We start from the raw sequence: 19,683 nt of genomic DNA on the forward strand, positions 1-19,683 counted from the left end.
CTTGACTCAGAAAAAGAGAGATCTAACAGAACCTTTGTGTTGATGGACTTAAAAAAAAAAAAAAGAAGTGAAAATGACTTCTGTCGTTCTTAAACTCTGAATGAACTTCAGGGAAGACTTTTGAAATATTCCAGTTGATGAGTGAGGAGAAACTCTTTTACAGATGAAACCGTCTTATCCTTTGAATTTACTGTATCTCTCACAATACATAAAATATTCATCTCCTGACAAGATGAATGCTTCATCAGCCAGCTCTTACCAGCACACATTTCTCTTAAGAAAAAAAAAAAAAAGGGAATGGAGGGAGAAAAACAATGTGTGAAGTTGTTTATCCTGCACAATGGAGCCTCCTGGTGTGAACTCCTTTCTATTTAACAGCACCACCACTTTGCCACACTGGATCCTTATCAAGGGGTGTATTGGATGAGACATTGTGAATTAGATATTCGTGAGCACCGCTGAACAGAGGTTTTGCTGTGTGAGACGGGCCAAGGGCAAGTGCTGAATGCAAAGAGCCTGCCAGGAAGCAGTCACACATGTGAAGTATGACAATGAATTTAGCTGAAGAGAAACCGGCTCCGATAAAAGAAGATCAAAGGCAGGATTTTTTAAACAGCCTCAGAGGACACGCTTTGTTTGGTTTCGTAAGCTCATCTTTTATTGAAAAGCTGCTCGTAATTAAGACCCTGTTTTATTGTCTTATCCAAATGGCTTATATTAGAAGATTAATACCGGGCTGCTGTGTGACTCACTGGATGGTGGCACATATGATTTCATTGCAGAGCTGTCACTTCACTCATGGGATATGACCTGCGCTGTTCCACCTACCTCTCTCCCATTTTCTTGCCACTTTGCATGATGTATTTTGTAGCAAATTAGCAATTCTTTGCAGCAGTGATAGCCTCATTTCTTATCTTGTACGCAAAAAAAAAAAGAAAGAAAAACCTTTTGACTGGTGAAAAGCAAGTCCTATCATCTTTTCATGGTCACACTTTCCACTGATTATCAAACACAAATTGAGAAATGGGAAAATAATTAATTATATAAAACAACAGTTTTATTTTCCACAGTTCTATAAAGTAGCTTGCCGTTTTTTGTCAGTAATATGTTGATATTAAACAAGAGCAATCAGAGATTTCTGACGTCCGCCAATGGTTACATCTATCAGTGGTGAGAATTTGGTGAGAATCTGTCATGTCGTTTTGATGTAATCCTTAAAAGCCTAAATGAAATCGTGATCCAGAATCCGGATCCAGATCATCTCCAAAATTGAATGGAATCTTCCATGACTTAATATCTATCTGTGGTGAAAATCTCAACCAAGTCTGTGCATGTTATTTTGAATATTGGATGAAACCAGAGTGTCCAAAGGAAAAAAAAAAATCTTACACGCACAGGGAGAACATGCAAACTCCCAACAGAAAGTCCTCCAAACCTCACAGGTTGAATTCAGAAGAATCAAGGAAAAACGGTCTGCATTGGCGCCTGAAAACTGCACTGACAATGCACATATGACCTGATTTACTGTGATCCTACATAAAGCATGCTAGAGTGCATAGTGAATAGATTGCACTTTCAATTTGCATGCACTTTGTGGGTGATCTACTAAGGGTAACAGTGAGACATTACAGACAGACAGCAGTATTCAAATGAGTGTTTTTATGTGCTTTAGACCCTGTTTACACGAGAATGATCTGCTGGAAGTGCTATAGCTCCTGTGTACATTTGCTTGCAGTCAACATTGAGTGATACGATGGCGTGTTGAGCCGACACAAACACAAACTGTGGAGTTGGACATGTAGGTGGGAAAGAATACCAAACCTATTGGAGAGTTACAGCAAAGAAATCTGAATTTTAACCCAAAAAAACCCAAAATAAAAAGTACATTACAGTGCACATTGTGAATTAGGCCTCACCATTACATAGTCACGAAGGCATAACACTAAATCTATAATGCATGTTATTTGGTATGTTTGTCAGACTCCATCCTCAGTCCTTAGGATTTTATTTTTAGCTCTTACCTGCTTTGCATTCACATGCAGCATAAAGGTAGTTGTTGGTGCGGAGAAGTTTGCACTGTCCGTACGTCCCACAGTCATTGATGCATGGAGTCAGGTAGGAGCGCATGTAGACCTCTGCTGTGATATTAGTGCATGCTTCAAACCTGGAAGAGCCACAAACAGACAGTTAGAGGGGGGAGTTTGATCTCTGTTTGCTTACACACAGTACATGCACAATGAAAAAGATGAACATGGTATATTTCACACCATGGAGGAAATTTCATACCTGGACGAAGAAAAAGTGATACTGCAGTTAATTGTTTTAGCCTCAATGTTTGTAGTGTTTTGCTGCTACATGTGTTCATTGTGCACATTCACCCAGTAGCTAAATTATCTACAGTGATGATACAATAGTGATACATTCATCCATTACCAAGATAAATACTGTATGTTCAATTTGTGCTTCAAAAAGATTTTAATTTAAATATATGTTCTGTGATGCAATGAACTGTACACCATGTCTTGTGTTGGGACTGGGGCAACCTGTTAAAGATGTACTTCTTTTGTCACTATTAGCAGGAATTGACTCTAGTAATTCATATAAACAATGGCTGGATGATTTTACCTGGACCAATTGCCATTTGAGAGGTATTTCTAATATTTTGGCCAAAATTGAAAATGATTAAAATGAATTTTGTAAGGCAGCTATATGGCAGAGTTCATTTGGCTGTGAAAATGCACCTAATGAAGTGGCTCGAGTGTGTGTCTAGTAGTCAGAAGTAACCAAACCCAACTCATACAGGGAAAACATGCAAGTCCGCCGAGAAAGACCCCCAAGCCTCGAACTCAGGGTAGTTTTGCTGTGAGCTCAGACTGCTGTTTAGCAGTTGCGAAACCTCTAATTTCTCTTAAATGCAAAGTGAAAATTTACATATCAATTTTACTCAGTTTTTAGGAACAGCTTCCACGGTGTCCCGGCTGTTTTATGGACGGAATTGTTCTTGTAAAAAATCGTTGTGTGAGCATTGCCACGCTGGCACACTTCACTCAAAGCCCTGGCAAAACTCAGACTGCTGTTTTAGTGCCTGTAGGCTTTTGCTCTTTTTGTTTTGTATCCTCGGGCGCAGTCATCACCGCAGCACATCAGAGATTAAAGGGTTGTTTCAGGTTTGTCAGATGTCAGCAACTTCATCAGGCCTGTGCATTCTCCAACTTCACAAAGCAACTAACAAAGTTTTGTTTTTCTTTCCGTGGCGCAGATGCAACAAGAACAATGTGGTGTCATAGTTAAATTTCATTTAGTAATTAAATAAACCCATTGGGGGTTTTTCCACTTGCTTAGAGAGAAAATATCTACATTACTTTTGATTTCTCAAGCGATTTCTATGCAAAGGAAACATGCCGTCTTTGGAATTCACAGACTGATAGCGGTCATGTTTTATGCAGTCTTCAAACTAACAGCGAGAGTGGAGACCTCTACATAATTTGCTTATACAATCCAGGTTATCAGAGAAAAAAAAAAAAGTGTATCTTTCTTAATTGCTGACTCCTTCTATCAATTACAGAGAACGAAGCTCCAGGAGGTAACAACTGTCTTTCTCATCTTTTCCCACAACACATTATTTTAATTGACACAGCTGCTTGTTTCTTTATTTCTATGTTGTATCAATCAACTTAATTCTAGCTTTGAGGACCAACTGTCATTCACACCACAACTTTCACTCTCTAACAAGACCAACGTGATTTATTATGTGCATATATGTGAGGAAATCTGACACACAGCAAACTCAATGTTGTCCACGTTTTCCTACCTCCACCAAGCTTTTGGTGTGAGGACGGCTTCGTGTCCCAAGCCATCTGTTATTATGTGTTATTCAAATGCAATCGGAGCTCCCGATTGGCCCCAGAAAAATCTGCCTAATTTCATTCTGTCCACATTCTCGTGCCATTAAGCGCTCGGAAAAACAGCTCAATCTGCTGAATAGCTAATACTTATGAACTTGTGAAAATCACTGCTTTGGACAACTTAATGGGAAACTTCTTTAAGTGACATTTCCCACAATGACTCTAAACAACCTGAGAAGGAAGGTGGTGCATTTATTGAATTCATTTCCAAATGAGAAAGACGTCAGGGTGGAGATTACAAGATAATTTCTCGTCAACAAAATAAAGGGCTGTGCCCTTAAAAAAAAGACGCATCACGTATAGTGGCTAGAACACGTCATGGTCTACTTCATGTGTTGTAGCTACAACCTCAGCATCATGAATATTAATTGAAAAAATATTGGCACAAAACACTATGTAAGTATCTCTTTTCATACTTCAAAGGAGGTGTATGGGAGGAGGAGCCGCCCCGTGCAGAGACCCCCACCGTACATCACACATGCGTTGCCAAGTAGTACTTTCTGGTTTTATGCCAGGTTTATGTTTTTCACATTAAAAAGCATTCTTATTATTGGTTGTTGTGATTCATAGGCAGTAAAAAGCATATACTCTTCTGGTGCCACTAGGATGCTTTAGATTAGAAATAGTTAGTGAATGTTTACCTCATCTGCAACCACAATTATAGTTATTTTGAAAAAAATATATATATTAAGTCTTGAACAATGCATTTATGAAAAACATAATGTAGTTTCAACTTATTTCTCTCCACGATTTCTTATTTAAAATGGATAAAATAATGGTGTTTAAATCATCCTTTGGGCACTATTTCTGCACTACACATTTTACAAACTGCTGCTTTGAAGATATGTTCTCAAGTCCATGCTTAATTAAGATCAATTACTTAGATAAAAAAAAAATTAAGACATTTAAAACATATGATCCAGCTTTCCTCCATGTCATATGTTAGCTTGCCCTGTAAGACCATTTGTGAAGTCGGAGCCAAACCAGTCAGTGAGTGACAGATGGGAGAGGAAGTGGCAGCGCGGGGGTGTATGCACCATCCAAACAGTGGGCAGCCTTCATTTGGCCACTGAATTATTGATTCTGGTGAACAAACTAGTGATTGTTTTGTAAAGATGAGTTTATAGGAAATATTGAGTATCCTGTTTTGCACTTGTCTTGCTGTAATTGGCTGCAAATATTGTCTCACGGAGGTTGCCGTGGAGGGCTGCGATCAAGCCGGAAAAGAAAATAAAAAAGGATGAGACTTTCAAAAATTTATGAGAAACAGCCATTCAAGTGTTTTCTGCAAAAATTCTTCTTGTAAACGATGTTTCTCAAACTTCCTGGGTCGAGTGCAGTTTACACAATTGTTTCCAGTTGAAAGATACGGCGACATATTTGTCGAAAAGGGCTTATTTGGTTTGTTGTAAAAGGTGGATTCAAATGACAGATAACTGCTGAGTGGAGATTCCCTGAAATCTTGAGATCTTCATAATAAAAAGGCAACTTCTTTATTTATTCATTTCTGTTTTTCACTGCAGGTATGTTAATCACATTCTTAACAACATACCTGATATTACTATTTAGATATTATTTAGAGTGGCTGTGGAGTGCATCAAAACACTGAGAGTGAAATCTTTCTTTTTATTTTTAATCTTTTTTAAACTCCATAAATGATGAAGGTCAACTGTATATTACAATTTACCTCTCTTACCATCTTCAGTTTTTACATGCTTGGAATCAGTGATCAGGATGAATTGAATATTGATTTGTGAATTGCAGATCATTTGCGGACTTTATTTATTTGCAGTCATTCATCGTTGTTGAGATTCTGGTTGTAATTTTTTTTTTTTCTGAATCAGAAAAAAATCTGGTCATTCAACTTGCAGGAGAAACAAATTCATGGATTACTGCCCTTTTGTCAGGATGTTTTGTCAACAACTTACTAAAGAGCTTCACCTGATGTCGAATGATGCTACTGGCACACTTACTTGGACGAGGAAATCGGAATATAGCTCAACTGTACTTGGCTGTCTGCGCTGGCTACTTGTCAAAAATGGAGTTCATTTCAAGGTACTTTTAACATTCAAAACACTAAGCAGCCTTCTTCTAATTACCACAAGAAATTAATTGTAGCCTATACCCACCAAGAACCCTTTGAACGCAGAGTGCAGGTCTTCCTTTGATACCAAGGGCATCAAAGAGCACAAGAGGAGGGAGATGTTTTTATTATCAAAGCCCCTTCTGTGGAATAATCTCCCTCTCCACCCTCAATTAGCAGATCCCCTTTTTTTCCTTAGGATTCCTTCATTGTGCATCGTATGGTTGGAAATAATACATGAAGATGTGGCACCCATCAACCTCTCCCTCTGTATAATGAGCTCAACAGCATACGACTGTGATGTGCATGTACAATCCTTTGTGTATGACTAGTGTTTTCTTCATATTGGTTCTTATATTATGGGACACGTGCCTGATAATACCAATGATTGTGGTATGTGAGTTGTGTTCTTGGCTGGGACACTCTCTGAGAAGGCTAATGCTGTAGGGCTTTGTGAGTATTTGCGAAGCCTCAACGGTATCAGCGCCACTGTGCCACCATGGAGAAGCTGATCTACACATTTCTTAAATGAAATGCAGCGTATGCAGTTGTCGTCTCTTTCTTCAGGAGAGTCAAAGCTAAGGGTGTCTAAAGATGAATGCCAGTAAAAGTGTCCTTCAGATCATGCAGGTTTTATTTTTCGCGGTTGAATAAAGAATAAAAGCTGAGCTATTTGCATAGCTGCGGCCTTTTAAATGTTCTTGTCGAAACTCTGGGCTTATCTTTAAAAAAATAAAATTCACATTCCTACCAACCTGCGTTAAAATAAATTGGCTGTATATTGAACAAAAAATAAAGAAACAGCACGCTTTACCACAGCACCAGTGAAATTGGTCATACTCACACATTGGCACACACAATCATTCACACACTCACACACCAATGCTGTTAGAAAGCTTCCCTGCAAGGCGGGAGCAATGTGAAGTTCAGTGTCCTGCTCGTGGGGCAAGAACAGATTTATCATGAAACTCTGTCATAGTCACTCAGTGATATAACAGGAGAAGTCATAAACCTGCACTGCTTTGGTCCTGAAGAACCGAGATTCAGCTTCTCGCGTACACCCACCAAGAAATTCACTTGCTCCTTTGAATTTCTGCGTGTTTATCTACAATTAATCTCAGCACCTATTCCTGTACACCTTTTTCTATTTGCTTCTGATTCGCTCTCTTACATTCTCAACACACTTTTTTTTTGTGTCTCTGTTTACTTTGCTCCAAGCAGATGTGACGTAGCCCCTCACAAGTTTTGTCCTGCTCAAGCTTTCTTTCTGTTGAAGAAAATGATTTTTTTTTTTGTCTCCCACCTTTGCTTTAATATGTGTCTTTGTGGTATCTTGAGATAATGCCTGTTGCAATTGGCACTTTATGAAGAAAACTGAATTCACCTGAAGATTCAGCACACTGTAGAATGTCTATATTAAATTAATCAAAGAAAAGAAAAAACTGTCCTTTTTGTCAGCAGTTAAAGTGAAGCAGGACTGTGGTTCTCACCCGTGTTCTGTGGCGCACAGGGAACGCAGACTGAGGTACCAGGTGCCTGTTTGTGGGTAGGGAATCCTCAACTTGGTGATGTTAGCAGAAGCGTTCACAGAAAGGAGAAACCCGGCCACAGATTCTGCAGAAGAGCGAAGAGGAGGAAAATGAAGCAGCAGGACAAGACGGTTCACTCTTAAATGGGAATGAACTGAAAGATAAGTCTGACATACCTGATTCGCATTTCAGCGATGAGTTTTCGCGTAAGAAAAGAGGCATCCCGTGGTTCAGGCAGCCGAACACCGTGACATTCGCTCCTTTCAGCGTCGACTGCCGGATGAGACACAAGCCGTCGTCATTCATCTGTCCAGCCATCAACCATCTGCTGCTACCCCACCGGTGAGCTCACACCATTCATGATTACCTCAGGTCTCTTTCTCCCCTCAGCCATAAGATAGTAAACTTTAAAAACTAACAAATCAAGAGAAACTGCTCTCTCTCTCTGCCTACCTCAGGCAAGCAAATGAAGATGTTGGCAGTTTATCTCCTTAAAGCATCAATTATACATTAACATGCTCATGCATTAAAAAAAACTCCATGAGAATTATTCAAGCATTGGGCGCTGCATATGCTTATCTAAATTGCCTCATTCTGCAGGGGTGAACAGAGGCCACTGACGTCCAATTCAGTATATCGGTAACACAACAGCAGGAGGACAAATAGCAGATAAACATTAGGTGAGTCAGGATTCAATGACCCTCCTAAGTATCTAAATTCCTGACTTAATCCATCAGGAGCACTCCGTCGCTTTGAATGAAGGATAGTTGCAGCAGGACGTGCAAGGGTTTCGTAGCAATGGTCCAACCACATTATGAACTAGAAAGTGCACTGTAGAGGTAGACAAGGATTCAGTCCATTACAAGCCTTTGCTTTGTCTCCAAAGGGAGATCCACGTGGTGGTGAGGGTAACGTGAGGCAATTATTTCTGGAATAAATAAGATTTCTATCACTCCCTTAGCACAAAATGAACATAATGTATACGCAGGGAGTTGGCAAAGTTGTTGATTAATGCAGTGACTAACAAACACTTTGCCAGGTGCTGAGATTTCTAGCTTCCTAAACTCACCATCTGGCATGCACTCTCTTGATAGTAAGACTAAATCACGCCCACTGGCATTTCCAGATCGTCAACCCTCCCTTCTTCCCCCCGTTCGTCCCGAATCTCCCCTACATGTCTGAAGTTGAAGGATGAGAGGAGAAACACCAGTTTGAAAAACTGAAATGCTGGGCTGTGAGAGAAAGGACGAAAGATAGAAAGCAAACGCTTATAACAGACTTGTTCTATTTATTATAGATCTACTTGAAAGTAAACATGTTTTTCTATAAGAACATGGGAATGGAATAGAAGTCGTAGAGTGAATAATGTCCACCCCCTCCTGAGGAGTATTGGGTCAAGAGGCAGCATAGACATTGTTTGAAAGTCTTTCTCAGACTCTTGCAGTGTCAAAGTTACAACTTAACTCCACAAAACCTATGCAAACACTGAGAGAACATGCAAACTCGATACAGAAAGCTCCCAACACCAGAACTGAATCAGGTTCTTTTCACTGTGAGGGTGGAGTGCTAACCACTAAACAACAATGCGACAATCTTTTATAATGTTTTATCCAAGTCAAAGTCACAGGATTGTAGCTGATCATAGCTGTCAACCTGCAGAGAAAGAGCTCATCTGGAACTGGTCGCACAATCCATCAACAGTTCAATTAGAAGTCATTAATTACCTGAAATGTTGTTTTTTTTTTTTTTTTTTTTTTTACTGTAAAAGGAAACTGACAGTCTAACAACTCCCTTCAGCTTGAGGACAGTTACTGATGAAAATCGTCTTACACACATACATCCTTTTAGATTTAACATTGATATATTGATCTTTTATCAGGTCGAAAAGGCAAATTGGTGTAAGATAAAATTTATTCCATAATAATGCCATAATATTAATATTACGGTATATTAATATTAATGCCAGCGCGGGCTCAGAAAAACCCACATATAGGTTTTATACTCTAGACATCCATTGAATATCTGATTGTGTTTTTACTTCTACAATGTTATGTACGTGTTCCCTTTTCGAAATGGGAATATTTGTGCTTGAAATTGTCATAACTTCTTCTTAAATGATGACTTCAAAATGCACTGAACCAATATGGGACATTTGGGTTCCTAATCCATCATTAAGATGAAGTAAAGCACAACAAATATTTATTAGTAATACATGTTTCATCAGTTAAAAATATAGAATATGAATTAAATCGAATTAAAATATCAGCATAATAGCCACCTTTTTCTGTGTCTACTATTAATAAGCTACAACAAGACATTGTGATGCTGTGTGCTGGATATTGTAATTATTGCCACTCATAGAGTCACAAGGGGTTCTGCTCGCAGTTAAAATGTAGTTTGTAAAGGTTTAGTGAGGATTCAGTTGAATGCCATCCCATATAAACGTATAAATCCCAATCTGGTGTCCCCGCCCCACCTCAGCCTGGAATACATGCTGCTGCTGGGATTGTTAGGTTGGTTAAAGTGTGTTATTTGGCTTGAATCCACATGAGTCTCACATCATTACACCCAACTGAGCAAGTGAGGAAAAGGAAAACTATGCCACCAATAAAATGTAAGAGTCTACATTAAGACAGCATTTAATTATATAGTCAAGGTGATTGGCTGCCGATCAGAATTAAACTTTGGTTTGCAGTGTTTTCATTCTTTAAAGTAGAAACAAAAAGGTTAAAGGATTCTTCTGAATCAGAGTGGGTTTTTTTCTCTTTTTTTCAGGGCTGATGTTCCTCCCCACCTGTAAATTTATAATGAAGGATCATTGCTCCTTGTTACCACGTTGACAAATGCTCCCTTTCGTTATTTGCCCGTAAACATCCTGATTCCCCAGGAAACCACGATGGATGGAGAAAAGATTATCTTGTGATAGAGATGATTATTTTGTGATGGGTCACGATCCCTTTTCACATCTATCATCTGAAACATTTGTGTACCGGTGAAACCAGGAAATTCCTTTGTTTCCTCTGTTGCCTGTGCCTCTCTGATATATCTGCGCGCTGCTGAAATTAAGATTTTGACGATAACTTTTGAGGCTCAATCTGTTTTCCACGTCAATCTCATGTAATTTCCCCACAAACTGGATGCCAGCTGCTTCTCGGCCTCTCCGCTGTCCAAGGCCGAGCATTTTAAAGGAGATTTCAATCACTTTCGGTTGCATAATGAGGGCTGTTGATAATTAATGTTTACTTCTTGTTCTGCGTTAAGCCTTCATTTAAATTCATGTCTGGAATTTTAATGTTAATTTTCTATGAGTTTTTATTTACTGCCTTCAGGTGTAAAGCACTCAGTAACATAGCTGTGAACACTGCAATATTAATCATGTTTAATGTCATGATTTATATGCCTGATCCATTATGCAGCTGTTAGTTGAGGCTAGTGAATGTGAGTGGCAGAGGTGTAATTCAATCAGGAGTGCTATCTACCAACAAAGTAACACTCAAGGTTATACAGACTGAAGAAAACCACAGTTTAGAATCCGACAATTGCAAAGCATCGCCACACCAGCACAGGTGTGTCAACTCTGCATGTAAAAAAAAAAGCAAAAAATGAAAAGATAGAAAACTTTCAATACATGCCAGCTTATTGCTGTTTTGTTCTGATGTGCCTTTTTGCTTTGATACGTGTTCCAGGAGTCACACTCAAGCTGTATGCCAAAGAGGACTGAATGCCAGCTGATGAGAGCCTAGATGAAGCGAGCATATGGGCTGCACATCCCTCCACCGTAACTAATGCCATAACAAGATTCAACCCTATGAGGGCTTTTATTTTGACCTGTAAACTGTTTAGCTTTAGGTGCACAGCTCACCAACTGCACATTATGATGTGCAGACCGATACCACGTACATCTGTTTTCGGCTCAGTTCCATTGCTAAGATATGGATACTTTCATTGTAGTTTGTATTTTAAAGTGAAAGTCTGTTATTTGCATGAACTTAATTGTTGCTGGTTGGCATAACTACTTCCATGGGAGATTGGTGATGCTGATTTGGCTGTATGAATGCTCCTGACATGTCTGACAATAGGTCATACTTAATGATATACTAAAATGTTAGCTAATATTGTAATCTTTAATATGTCATTTTACTTTTTTTTGACATTTATATGCACTGGTGATTTATGTTTATGCTTAAATTTCCTGCAGTAATGAAGCATGCAATCTGCACATGAACCCATTTAAAAGATAATATGGAATATATTTTAACGCACAGTCTCTTCATCATACTCAGTCATCTAAAAAAGTATTTCACTATTCACTTCTGAGCTCTTGTATTTTGAGGAAGGCTATGTATTGTTAAAAAAAAGAAAGAATGGAGAACTAACACATAAAGGCTAATCATCAAACACTGATATGGTCTCAAGGACTAACTCCCATTGCAGTGCTTACAATATCTCTTTCTGCATAAGCCCTACCAAAAGGAAACTTTGAGAGATGGCTCTGAAGCGATTAAATCAATATGCTGCCAGCCGAGGTATCAGTGAAAATAAAAAGGCGTATGCATTCCTTTCAGACTCTTGCAGAGGGAAGTGATGCAAGACAGACAAACAGCTGCACCCGTTGTCTTCTAAAACCCCACAAATCTGCTCCAGTCCCGCACCGCCCGACTGGCCGGACCCTCCTGCATTTGTGGCAACAAGTGACAGATCATCTCGGGGGGGGGGGGGGGGGGGGGGGGGGTGAATCCATAGAATAATACAGCGTGACAGTACATGCTGGTCCTGCAATGATCACACCGACGCAAGGTCATCAAGACCCATGGTCATTACTGTTCTGCAGAATGCCACACCTCAGAACTATGGAATAATAACCACACTGGCCTGAATACTGAAAGGGCAACGGCTCAGTCTCCATCCCAGCATGCACGCTGAGGCCCGTGTTTTCTTATTGCGAAGCTCACACAAGCGAGTGGGTTCTCTCACAGAACTGTTGGATGATGCTCACATGCATAAACATGAAGATACAACAGTAAAAGCACCAGGGCTGCCTTCCAGGTGACCACATCAAGCAGAAAATCAATCAATACCCTGTTCAATAAATCACAATCAGTGATATTCCTTTCCTTAAGTCCATTGTATGTGTTATTATGTGACATTTGGGAAATAACACTGTTTGTTTTGTGCGCTGGGGGTTTGATGAGAGGACTGATCATCAATTTCGCCTCTGTGAGTTGAATCGTGATGAAGGATGTGTTTAGCTTAGCTCACCACAGAGTCTAAAAAGTCAGGGAGAAACGGCATGGGGGCCGCATTTCAACAAATATTTCACGAGTGAGGCTGTAACTCACCAGTTTCATTAACAATTGATGTGAATTATTAACCCACTGATCATTGTGTCCATAATAGCTGGAGCCAGGACATTTATGGTAAATTGACTTGCTCAAGGGCACATGTTTCTCTCCAGTTTCCAAAAGTCTGCGTTTCTCCCTCTGTCAGCACTGGAGGCTAAAAATGTCCTTGACCAAAATCTTTCTGAATGCAGACAGAGGAAACTGATATCAATCTATCTCGGGAACGCAGCAAAAAAAAAAAAAAGCCATGTTTCCCAAAATGTCAGGAGATTTCTTTGAAGTAAACAATCAAAGATATCTATTTGGATTTTTTCATGTCATCATCTCGTATTTCCAACACTGTCTGGCTTGATTTCTATGAGGAGTGAAATATTTAACAGTCCACCTGCCAGCCTGTAGCTCTCCAGCTTCTGCCTCCCTATAGACCTTCCACAGCCACTGCAGGTGCAATACTAATGTCACCACTGTCAAAGGACAGACCAACAAAGACATATCAAATCCTGCTTTTGCATTTTGTTCACTCTCAATTAGAGACATATGCCACAAGCCCAAGCACTGGCGCGTGCTATACTGTGAACTTTTTCAACTCCCACAACAAAGTCCGTGACCATACGTGCATCCATATTTAGCAGGAGCGCCCAGCCAGAACGTTTGTGGGCCCAATTATTCGCTGGTGCCTGGTGGGGGATTTCCTCCTCACTCACTGTTGCATATTTACTTTTCTGATTGCAATCTGAGCCCTCACCCGGGCGAAGCATACTGGATGCGGAGGATCTGGGTGGGAGTGGATTCTGACCAGCATCTTGGACCAAGTGCCTCCATCAGCAAGCAGCTCAGAATTACAATCGTAAAATAGTAAAAAAGAAAAACTGTGGGAATTTGTCTTTGGTAGATTAATAAATTGCATACTGTTAGGAAGAGTGTTTACCTGCCTCCCGAATGATGTCACATCTTTGAGGGATTAAGATTTGTGGGATGAGCAGTGGAGCTGAGTGTGTCGGTTGTGCTCATAAAGAAAATTATCAAATATTTTCTGACAATGGCAAACAGCCTATTCTGTTATCTGCTACTATTTGCGAGACATATTGGCCATTTAACAATATATTTATTTCACAGACAGACGCCTCAGCAGTGTGTGGAAAAAAGACATACACAGCCTGGCAGTTGTCTCCTTATACACACACACACACACACACACACACGCACACACTGCTGTAGGATGGCGCCCAGTTCTCTAACCAGCATTCGTCTCACAAGTCAGCCAACGTGGTTGTGTTGGTCATTTTGGTACATCTACAACAATGGCTCATCCCTTATATTCTGCGCTACTACTCATCCTACATATGCATTAAACATGCAGCAGATGTATGAGCTGCGGGACTCACAATGTTGAGTTTGAGCTCCATGTTGAGGACGCCTCCACTGTCTAAGACCGGCATCAGATTGATGCCGAACACTGCAGCTCGGTCCGGAGGAATCGATATATTCGGACCGAAGAAGACGTAGAAGTGCACGGAGAAGGTGTCGAGCTCGTTGCGCAGCGTCGGGCGGATGGGCCAGCACTTGTTTGGGTCTGCGGTGGGGGCGAGATAGATGATGCTGTCCTCTGAGGTGTGCAGGTGACTGGTGTTTTGGGACAGGCTGGGCAGGGACGCCATCAGGAGCGTCTCGGACAAGGAAAAACCCATCGCCGTGCCGAAGGACTGGGGCATGTTCATGGAGGAGCTGGGCTGTGCTTGGTCCTTTGACAAACTGGGCTTGGAACAATCTGTTAAGGAATGAAAAGAATCTGATTTACAGAGAAAATCAATCGAGGAAATTCATGCAGGAGTCAAAGATCTTGGTGAATGCACGCTGGCTTCAGGCTGTTTTTCTATATTGCATCTTGCAATATCTTGTGAAATCTACGCACACACGACAAATCACCACAAACAAACTGGTAATACCCAAGTCAGTTATTTTACATGTTGCTATAATACATGTTAAACAACCCAGTATTTGGCAGATGTTTGAAATGATCCCCGTCGGCAGGCTTACATAACGTACACAGCAAGGTTCGGCACCATACGCTGCTTTTTAATGAGACAAAGATTCACTGTAATTGCAAACGGTATGCTTTCACTCAACACAAAGCAACTCCCTGCAAAATGGCCATTGATGGCAACTGGCAAAGTACTATCAAATACCGCCAATCCCTGAGGGGAAAGGGTTTCAAAGGCTTTTCTCGCTCAGCCTTGTTTGCATAGTGTTGTCTCTGAAAGGGTTTGAAGTAGTTTGATGTCCATTCAAACTGCAGAGGCACTCCTAAAAATACCCAAACCCCAAAAAACTGCAGGCTTAAGACAAAAGTAATTTTTGGTGGGTAAAATTGGTTTAGAACCAGCCGAGTTCTGCATAAATAGTCCTCATGTTAGCAAATATGTGTGTGGGTGGCTGCGGGAGGAGGGGCAGTGTAAATATAGTGATTCATAGCATTTATAATCCAAAGAATTAGCTTCTCTCTTTTACCATCTCAGGACATGATTTTATATGATTTTCTATTCATCATTCTATTTATTTATTGTTGTTGAGACTTTTCAATATCAATTTAGGTTATATTTCATCAGCGTGTCTGGATGGATTGCAAACATGACTATTTATGGCAAAAGACAAACTGAGAAGATTAAAAAAAATGGAAAACAGACAATGAATCTGAATTGATGTTAAAAATGTAATATAGTTAAAGTGACAGAAATGTTAATGTAAATGCATTCACAGGTATAGTTTCTGTAACATGGGTGTGTTATGAGTCCCTTAAATCTGTTAGAGAACAGAGGTGTAAGGTCTGCATTCTGAAGGCAGTTTAGACTTTTTTAAATTACTGTATTTGGTATTTGGTGTTCTCTCATTCAGTCCTGACAAGCTTTATAAATCTGCATAAAAGTTAAAAAAAATTTAAATAAATCCTGGCATTTCAATAAGAAAAGAACAAACCATGATAAACCAGTGATACCCCAATAATCTATAAATACAGACAACTCAAAGTGTTTCCTTTAGTTGTATTCATTGTGTGAATTATGATAAAAGCAAAAGGAGGCATGTTTATGATGACTGGGTGGGAGGTGTGGTGGTGGAGGAGTATTACGTCTAATTAAAACTCCCCATTTTAGTACATGACCTTAATAAATATGATAGCCCTATTGATTGCAGAGGCTCACTGTAACTTTAACCAGCACCTGTCAATAAATTCAATTTAGCCCCCTTTGTTCAAACTAGTCAAGCTGAAGGGGATCAAACAACCAGCCAATGGAGCGCAAAAAAACCAAAAGTATGAATATAATCACACGGACACACATAAAATAAAGTGTAATCAGGAAGGTTAATTCCATCCTTTCCGGCAGCTCCCATTCCTTCCATGCCGAGTTCCAGTTTTTACCTTCTTCCTTTCGGCTCAGACTTTCTCAGGTGAGGGGTAACAGGTACAAACACTCCTTCATCCCTAAAGCCATTTCTCTTTTGAATTCAGTACAGTGTAGGATTATTATTATAGCTCTTTACTGATCTTTCCTTTGAGAGCCGACAGACTGTTGGAGCTGACTTATTTTAGTTTCTTTTTACTATTCTATTTATTTGCTGGTGCTGATGTTTCATCACACTGCATTATCCCCCCCTCTTGGATTTTTAAATGTTGTATCCCATGTATGTTTTGGTGTGCCGTGTCAACGTATGCGTGCTCTTTATGTGTTATACTTGGCTGCAACACTAATTGCCCTACGGAGACACAAATAAAAGCTGAACTGAACTACTCTGGAATCCCAACTGCAGGATTTCTGCAGTGTTTACACGTTGTACACATTCACCCTCACGCTAATTGGTGTTAACTTTCACTTTATACTGAAAAACTTTTTAAAATCGTAGCTTTCTCTTTGTTATTATTGCACTCGGTGGGCCAGCTTTTGTCCGTGGGCTGCATGTTTGGAACCCTTGCTGTTCAGTGATCATCTCCTGAGTGTCAAACATCTTTGGAGAAGCTGCTGGTTTGACAACAAATATAAATAATGAAGTGCAACCTAGATTTACCACACTCTGTCTAGCCACAACCGTGATACTTCTAAATTGGACGGAATTCAAAACAAAGGCACATATTCGAGAGGCGGCTTGATAACAACAGCAAAGAGCAGGAACGTGCGAGAAGGTGAGGGACTCCAGATGGTCCTCTCCCTGAACCTGAGGTGTTCCTTCAATTTAAATCCACAAAAGGTCAAGTAAGATCTGCCTGCCCGGATGGAGGAGAGACAGAGTGTGAATAATTAGTGTCTGCGTTGCCATGGCGACAAAGTGCACTATACAGTGTGGAGTGGAGAGAGGGGGTCGCTGCACTGGACTGGACTTCCCACAGATTTGTGAGCCATCCCCGTCGAGTGAGCACGAAAGATATTTCGACTCTCCGCAGCCCAAAAACAGCATGCAGCACTTAAGCGTGGTTTCGCCGGCCTCTTAGCATTCCCATATGAATCACCTCCTTTTGGGCTCTAGTCTTTTCTTCAACAAGCCTTTAAATAGTCCGACTGTGCCTGGCTTCTCCTTTCCCATCGAAGCACATGTCCAAAGGAACCAATTTCTGCACAAGACTTTTCGATACGCTTCATAAGACACGTGGTGTTTCTTTTCTTTGCTTCCATGTAACAAGAACACCTATGAATCCTTTTTTTTTTTTTTTTTTTTTTTTTTTGAGCACCTGTGCAAATTGGAAGCTGCCATCTTTTGATTTAAGAGGTGATACATTACATAGATCTACTCCAAGCTTTTGTGCGGCCTAATTTATGACTTCTCCGATTTTCAGAAACCTCCCTGGTATCATCTTAAATGATCCAAAGCAGTCGGAGGACAAATTATAAAAAGTGCTGAGAGCAGACAGCTCACAGATTGAGGTAATAAACACAACTATAATTTATGCACAAAGTACACAGAGAAATAACAAAATCCAACACATTGCATTTAATAAATTGGTAAATAATTTGGCTTAACCCGCGAAATTGGGAAAATGCTCTCATTTACAAAACAGTTTGCACCTCACAGTATGAAAAACCCGGGTGGGAATAAACTAAAGAAATAAAACATTGCTAGTAATCGTGAAATTGAGACAGGAAGCAAGACCACTAATGTGGTAAAATATCTTAATTTTATTTTGATAAAAAAGAATATATGGTGGAGAATATTCTGTCTGGGGAGTTTGTTTTTAGTTTGGCAGCACGAAATAGCACTTCATCTATTTCTAAAATTTCTAAACTCCCTTGCTTATTTTTCCAGCTCTTATTTAAGTAAAGAAAAAGATTGGGATAAGGATGATATGCCTATAAACATGTAACATAAGATTTTAAATCACATAAGTGTGGAATCATTTCCTTGAGTGATTTTACAGTCTGGTTAACAGTGAAAACGAGACAAAGCTGTTTGGACATAAAGAGTCCAAACATAGAGAATGTGTGACAAAAAACAAAGTATGTTCTGTGATTTGGCGCTTGTTTGTTTGTTTCCGTGGTCTGCAATGGCTTGTATTGAATGTTGATTAAAATACGGTAAATGTGATGACGCCTACCCTCAGCCATATTGAGTTAAATATCTAATTTATGGTAACATGTTGACTTCAGCAGTAACTACTCCGCAAGTGAATTCATTTCTCAGTATTGTATGAGGTATTATTGTTATTTTAAACAGAATCAATAGTGTGTTTATTGATATTCAGTGTGACTAATAAATTCAGGGGCTGTTCATGTCGTTACATGTAGTCAGTCTAATGTTATAATGGCAGCAAGTCACCGTGCAGCCTGGTGCCAAAGATAATTACAGGTGTCTGATATCCAGTACAACTGCACAAGCGCCAGTGTTATATTGCTTTTATACAGTTTATAGGCTTTTTATTGGTCAACAGCAATAAAAATAAAAGTAATATTGTTGGTGTTTTTTTCAAATCATTTTTGCCAGCATGTTTTTTTTTTCCTCTAACTGTACTGTTACTGTATTTGTATCCCACAGTAGGTTTAACTCCTTTGGCTCGTGAAATTCTATTATATGTACAACCAGAATATAAAACCCTTTTGCCATAAGTGACATCAGAAACAGTTGTGAGGTGCAGGGATACAGCTGTCAAGTGTCCCTGTGCTGCTATATGAGCATCAAGAAAATATGTCTTGTCTATTCAGATTCTTCTGTTTGAACTCGCTGTTGTGTAATAGTTAGTTAAATTTCAACAGCAGCAACCAAAATGTGGAACTTTAATCTGTGAATCCTGAAACTAAAATCTATATTCAGTAATACCGGGGGAGCTCATGGAGGTATGGACCATTTCAATCTGGGAAAAAACAGGGGTAGGTGGGAGTGGGTAGGTGGGAGGGTTGTAGGGTGGTTTAAACTTTAAACTAAAAATCCTCATATATAATGTCCAACAATAACAATGTATTCATCTATTGTGTCCATATTTTTCATTCACAAAAACATGGTGTATTTGCTTGATCGTATGGATTAAATTGAGGCACAATCTCACGCAGCGATTGAATCCCTTTCATCCCGTTGAGCACTCACCTGTGACCTGCACCCCGATGCGGAAGTAGACGTCAGAGTTACTGAGATATCTCTCCACCAGGATGTAGTACCACTGCTCCCAGGCCGGTACGAGTGTGACTAATTCACACGGGTTCCACTCCCTGCAGTCGAGGGCACTCGAGTTGTGCACCGGCGGGGCCCGCGCTCTTATCTTCAGCAACACGGGACAACTGTCACTGCTCTTGTTCTTGGTGCTGCAGTTTACCAGCTGAACCTTCACCTTCGATATATAATTGGGAATG

The 19,683-nt window shown here is 40.0% G+C and overlaps 1 protein-coding gene across 1 annotated transcript in view; it reads right to left on the reverse strand.

Annotated features, from left to right (window-relative positions):
- The window catches only part of tmem8b (transmembrane protein 8B), a 33,168-nt gene extending 13,485 nt beyond the window's left edge, over positions 1-19,683 (reverse strand). Inside the window, exons 1-5 of the mRNA XM_080467222.1 lie at positions 19,421-19,683; positions 14,245-14,627; positions 7,694-7,790; positions 7,479-7,602; positions 2,022-2,164 (exon numbers count right to left, since the gene is read on the reverse strand). Coding sequence (XP_080323348.1) covers positions 2,022-2,164; positions 7,479-7,602; positions 7,694-7,790; positions 14,245-14,577 — 697 coding nt within the window. The 5' untranslated portion in view covers positions 14,578-14,627; positions 19,421-19,683. The remainder of the gene's footprint in view (positions 1-2,021; positions 2,165-7,478; positions 7,603-7,693; positions 7,791-14,244; positions 14,628-19,420) is intronic.

This window comes from Lipophrys pholis (genome assembly GCF_963383615.2).
Source record: "Lipophrys pholis genome assembly, chromosome: 7".
In the NCBI taxonomy this organism is placed as follows: domain Eukaryota; kingdom Metazoa; phylum Chordata; class Actinopteri; order Blenniiformes; family Blenniidae; genus Lipophrys; species Lipophrys pholis.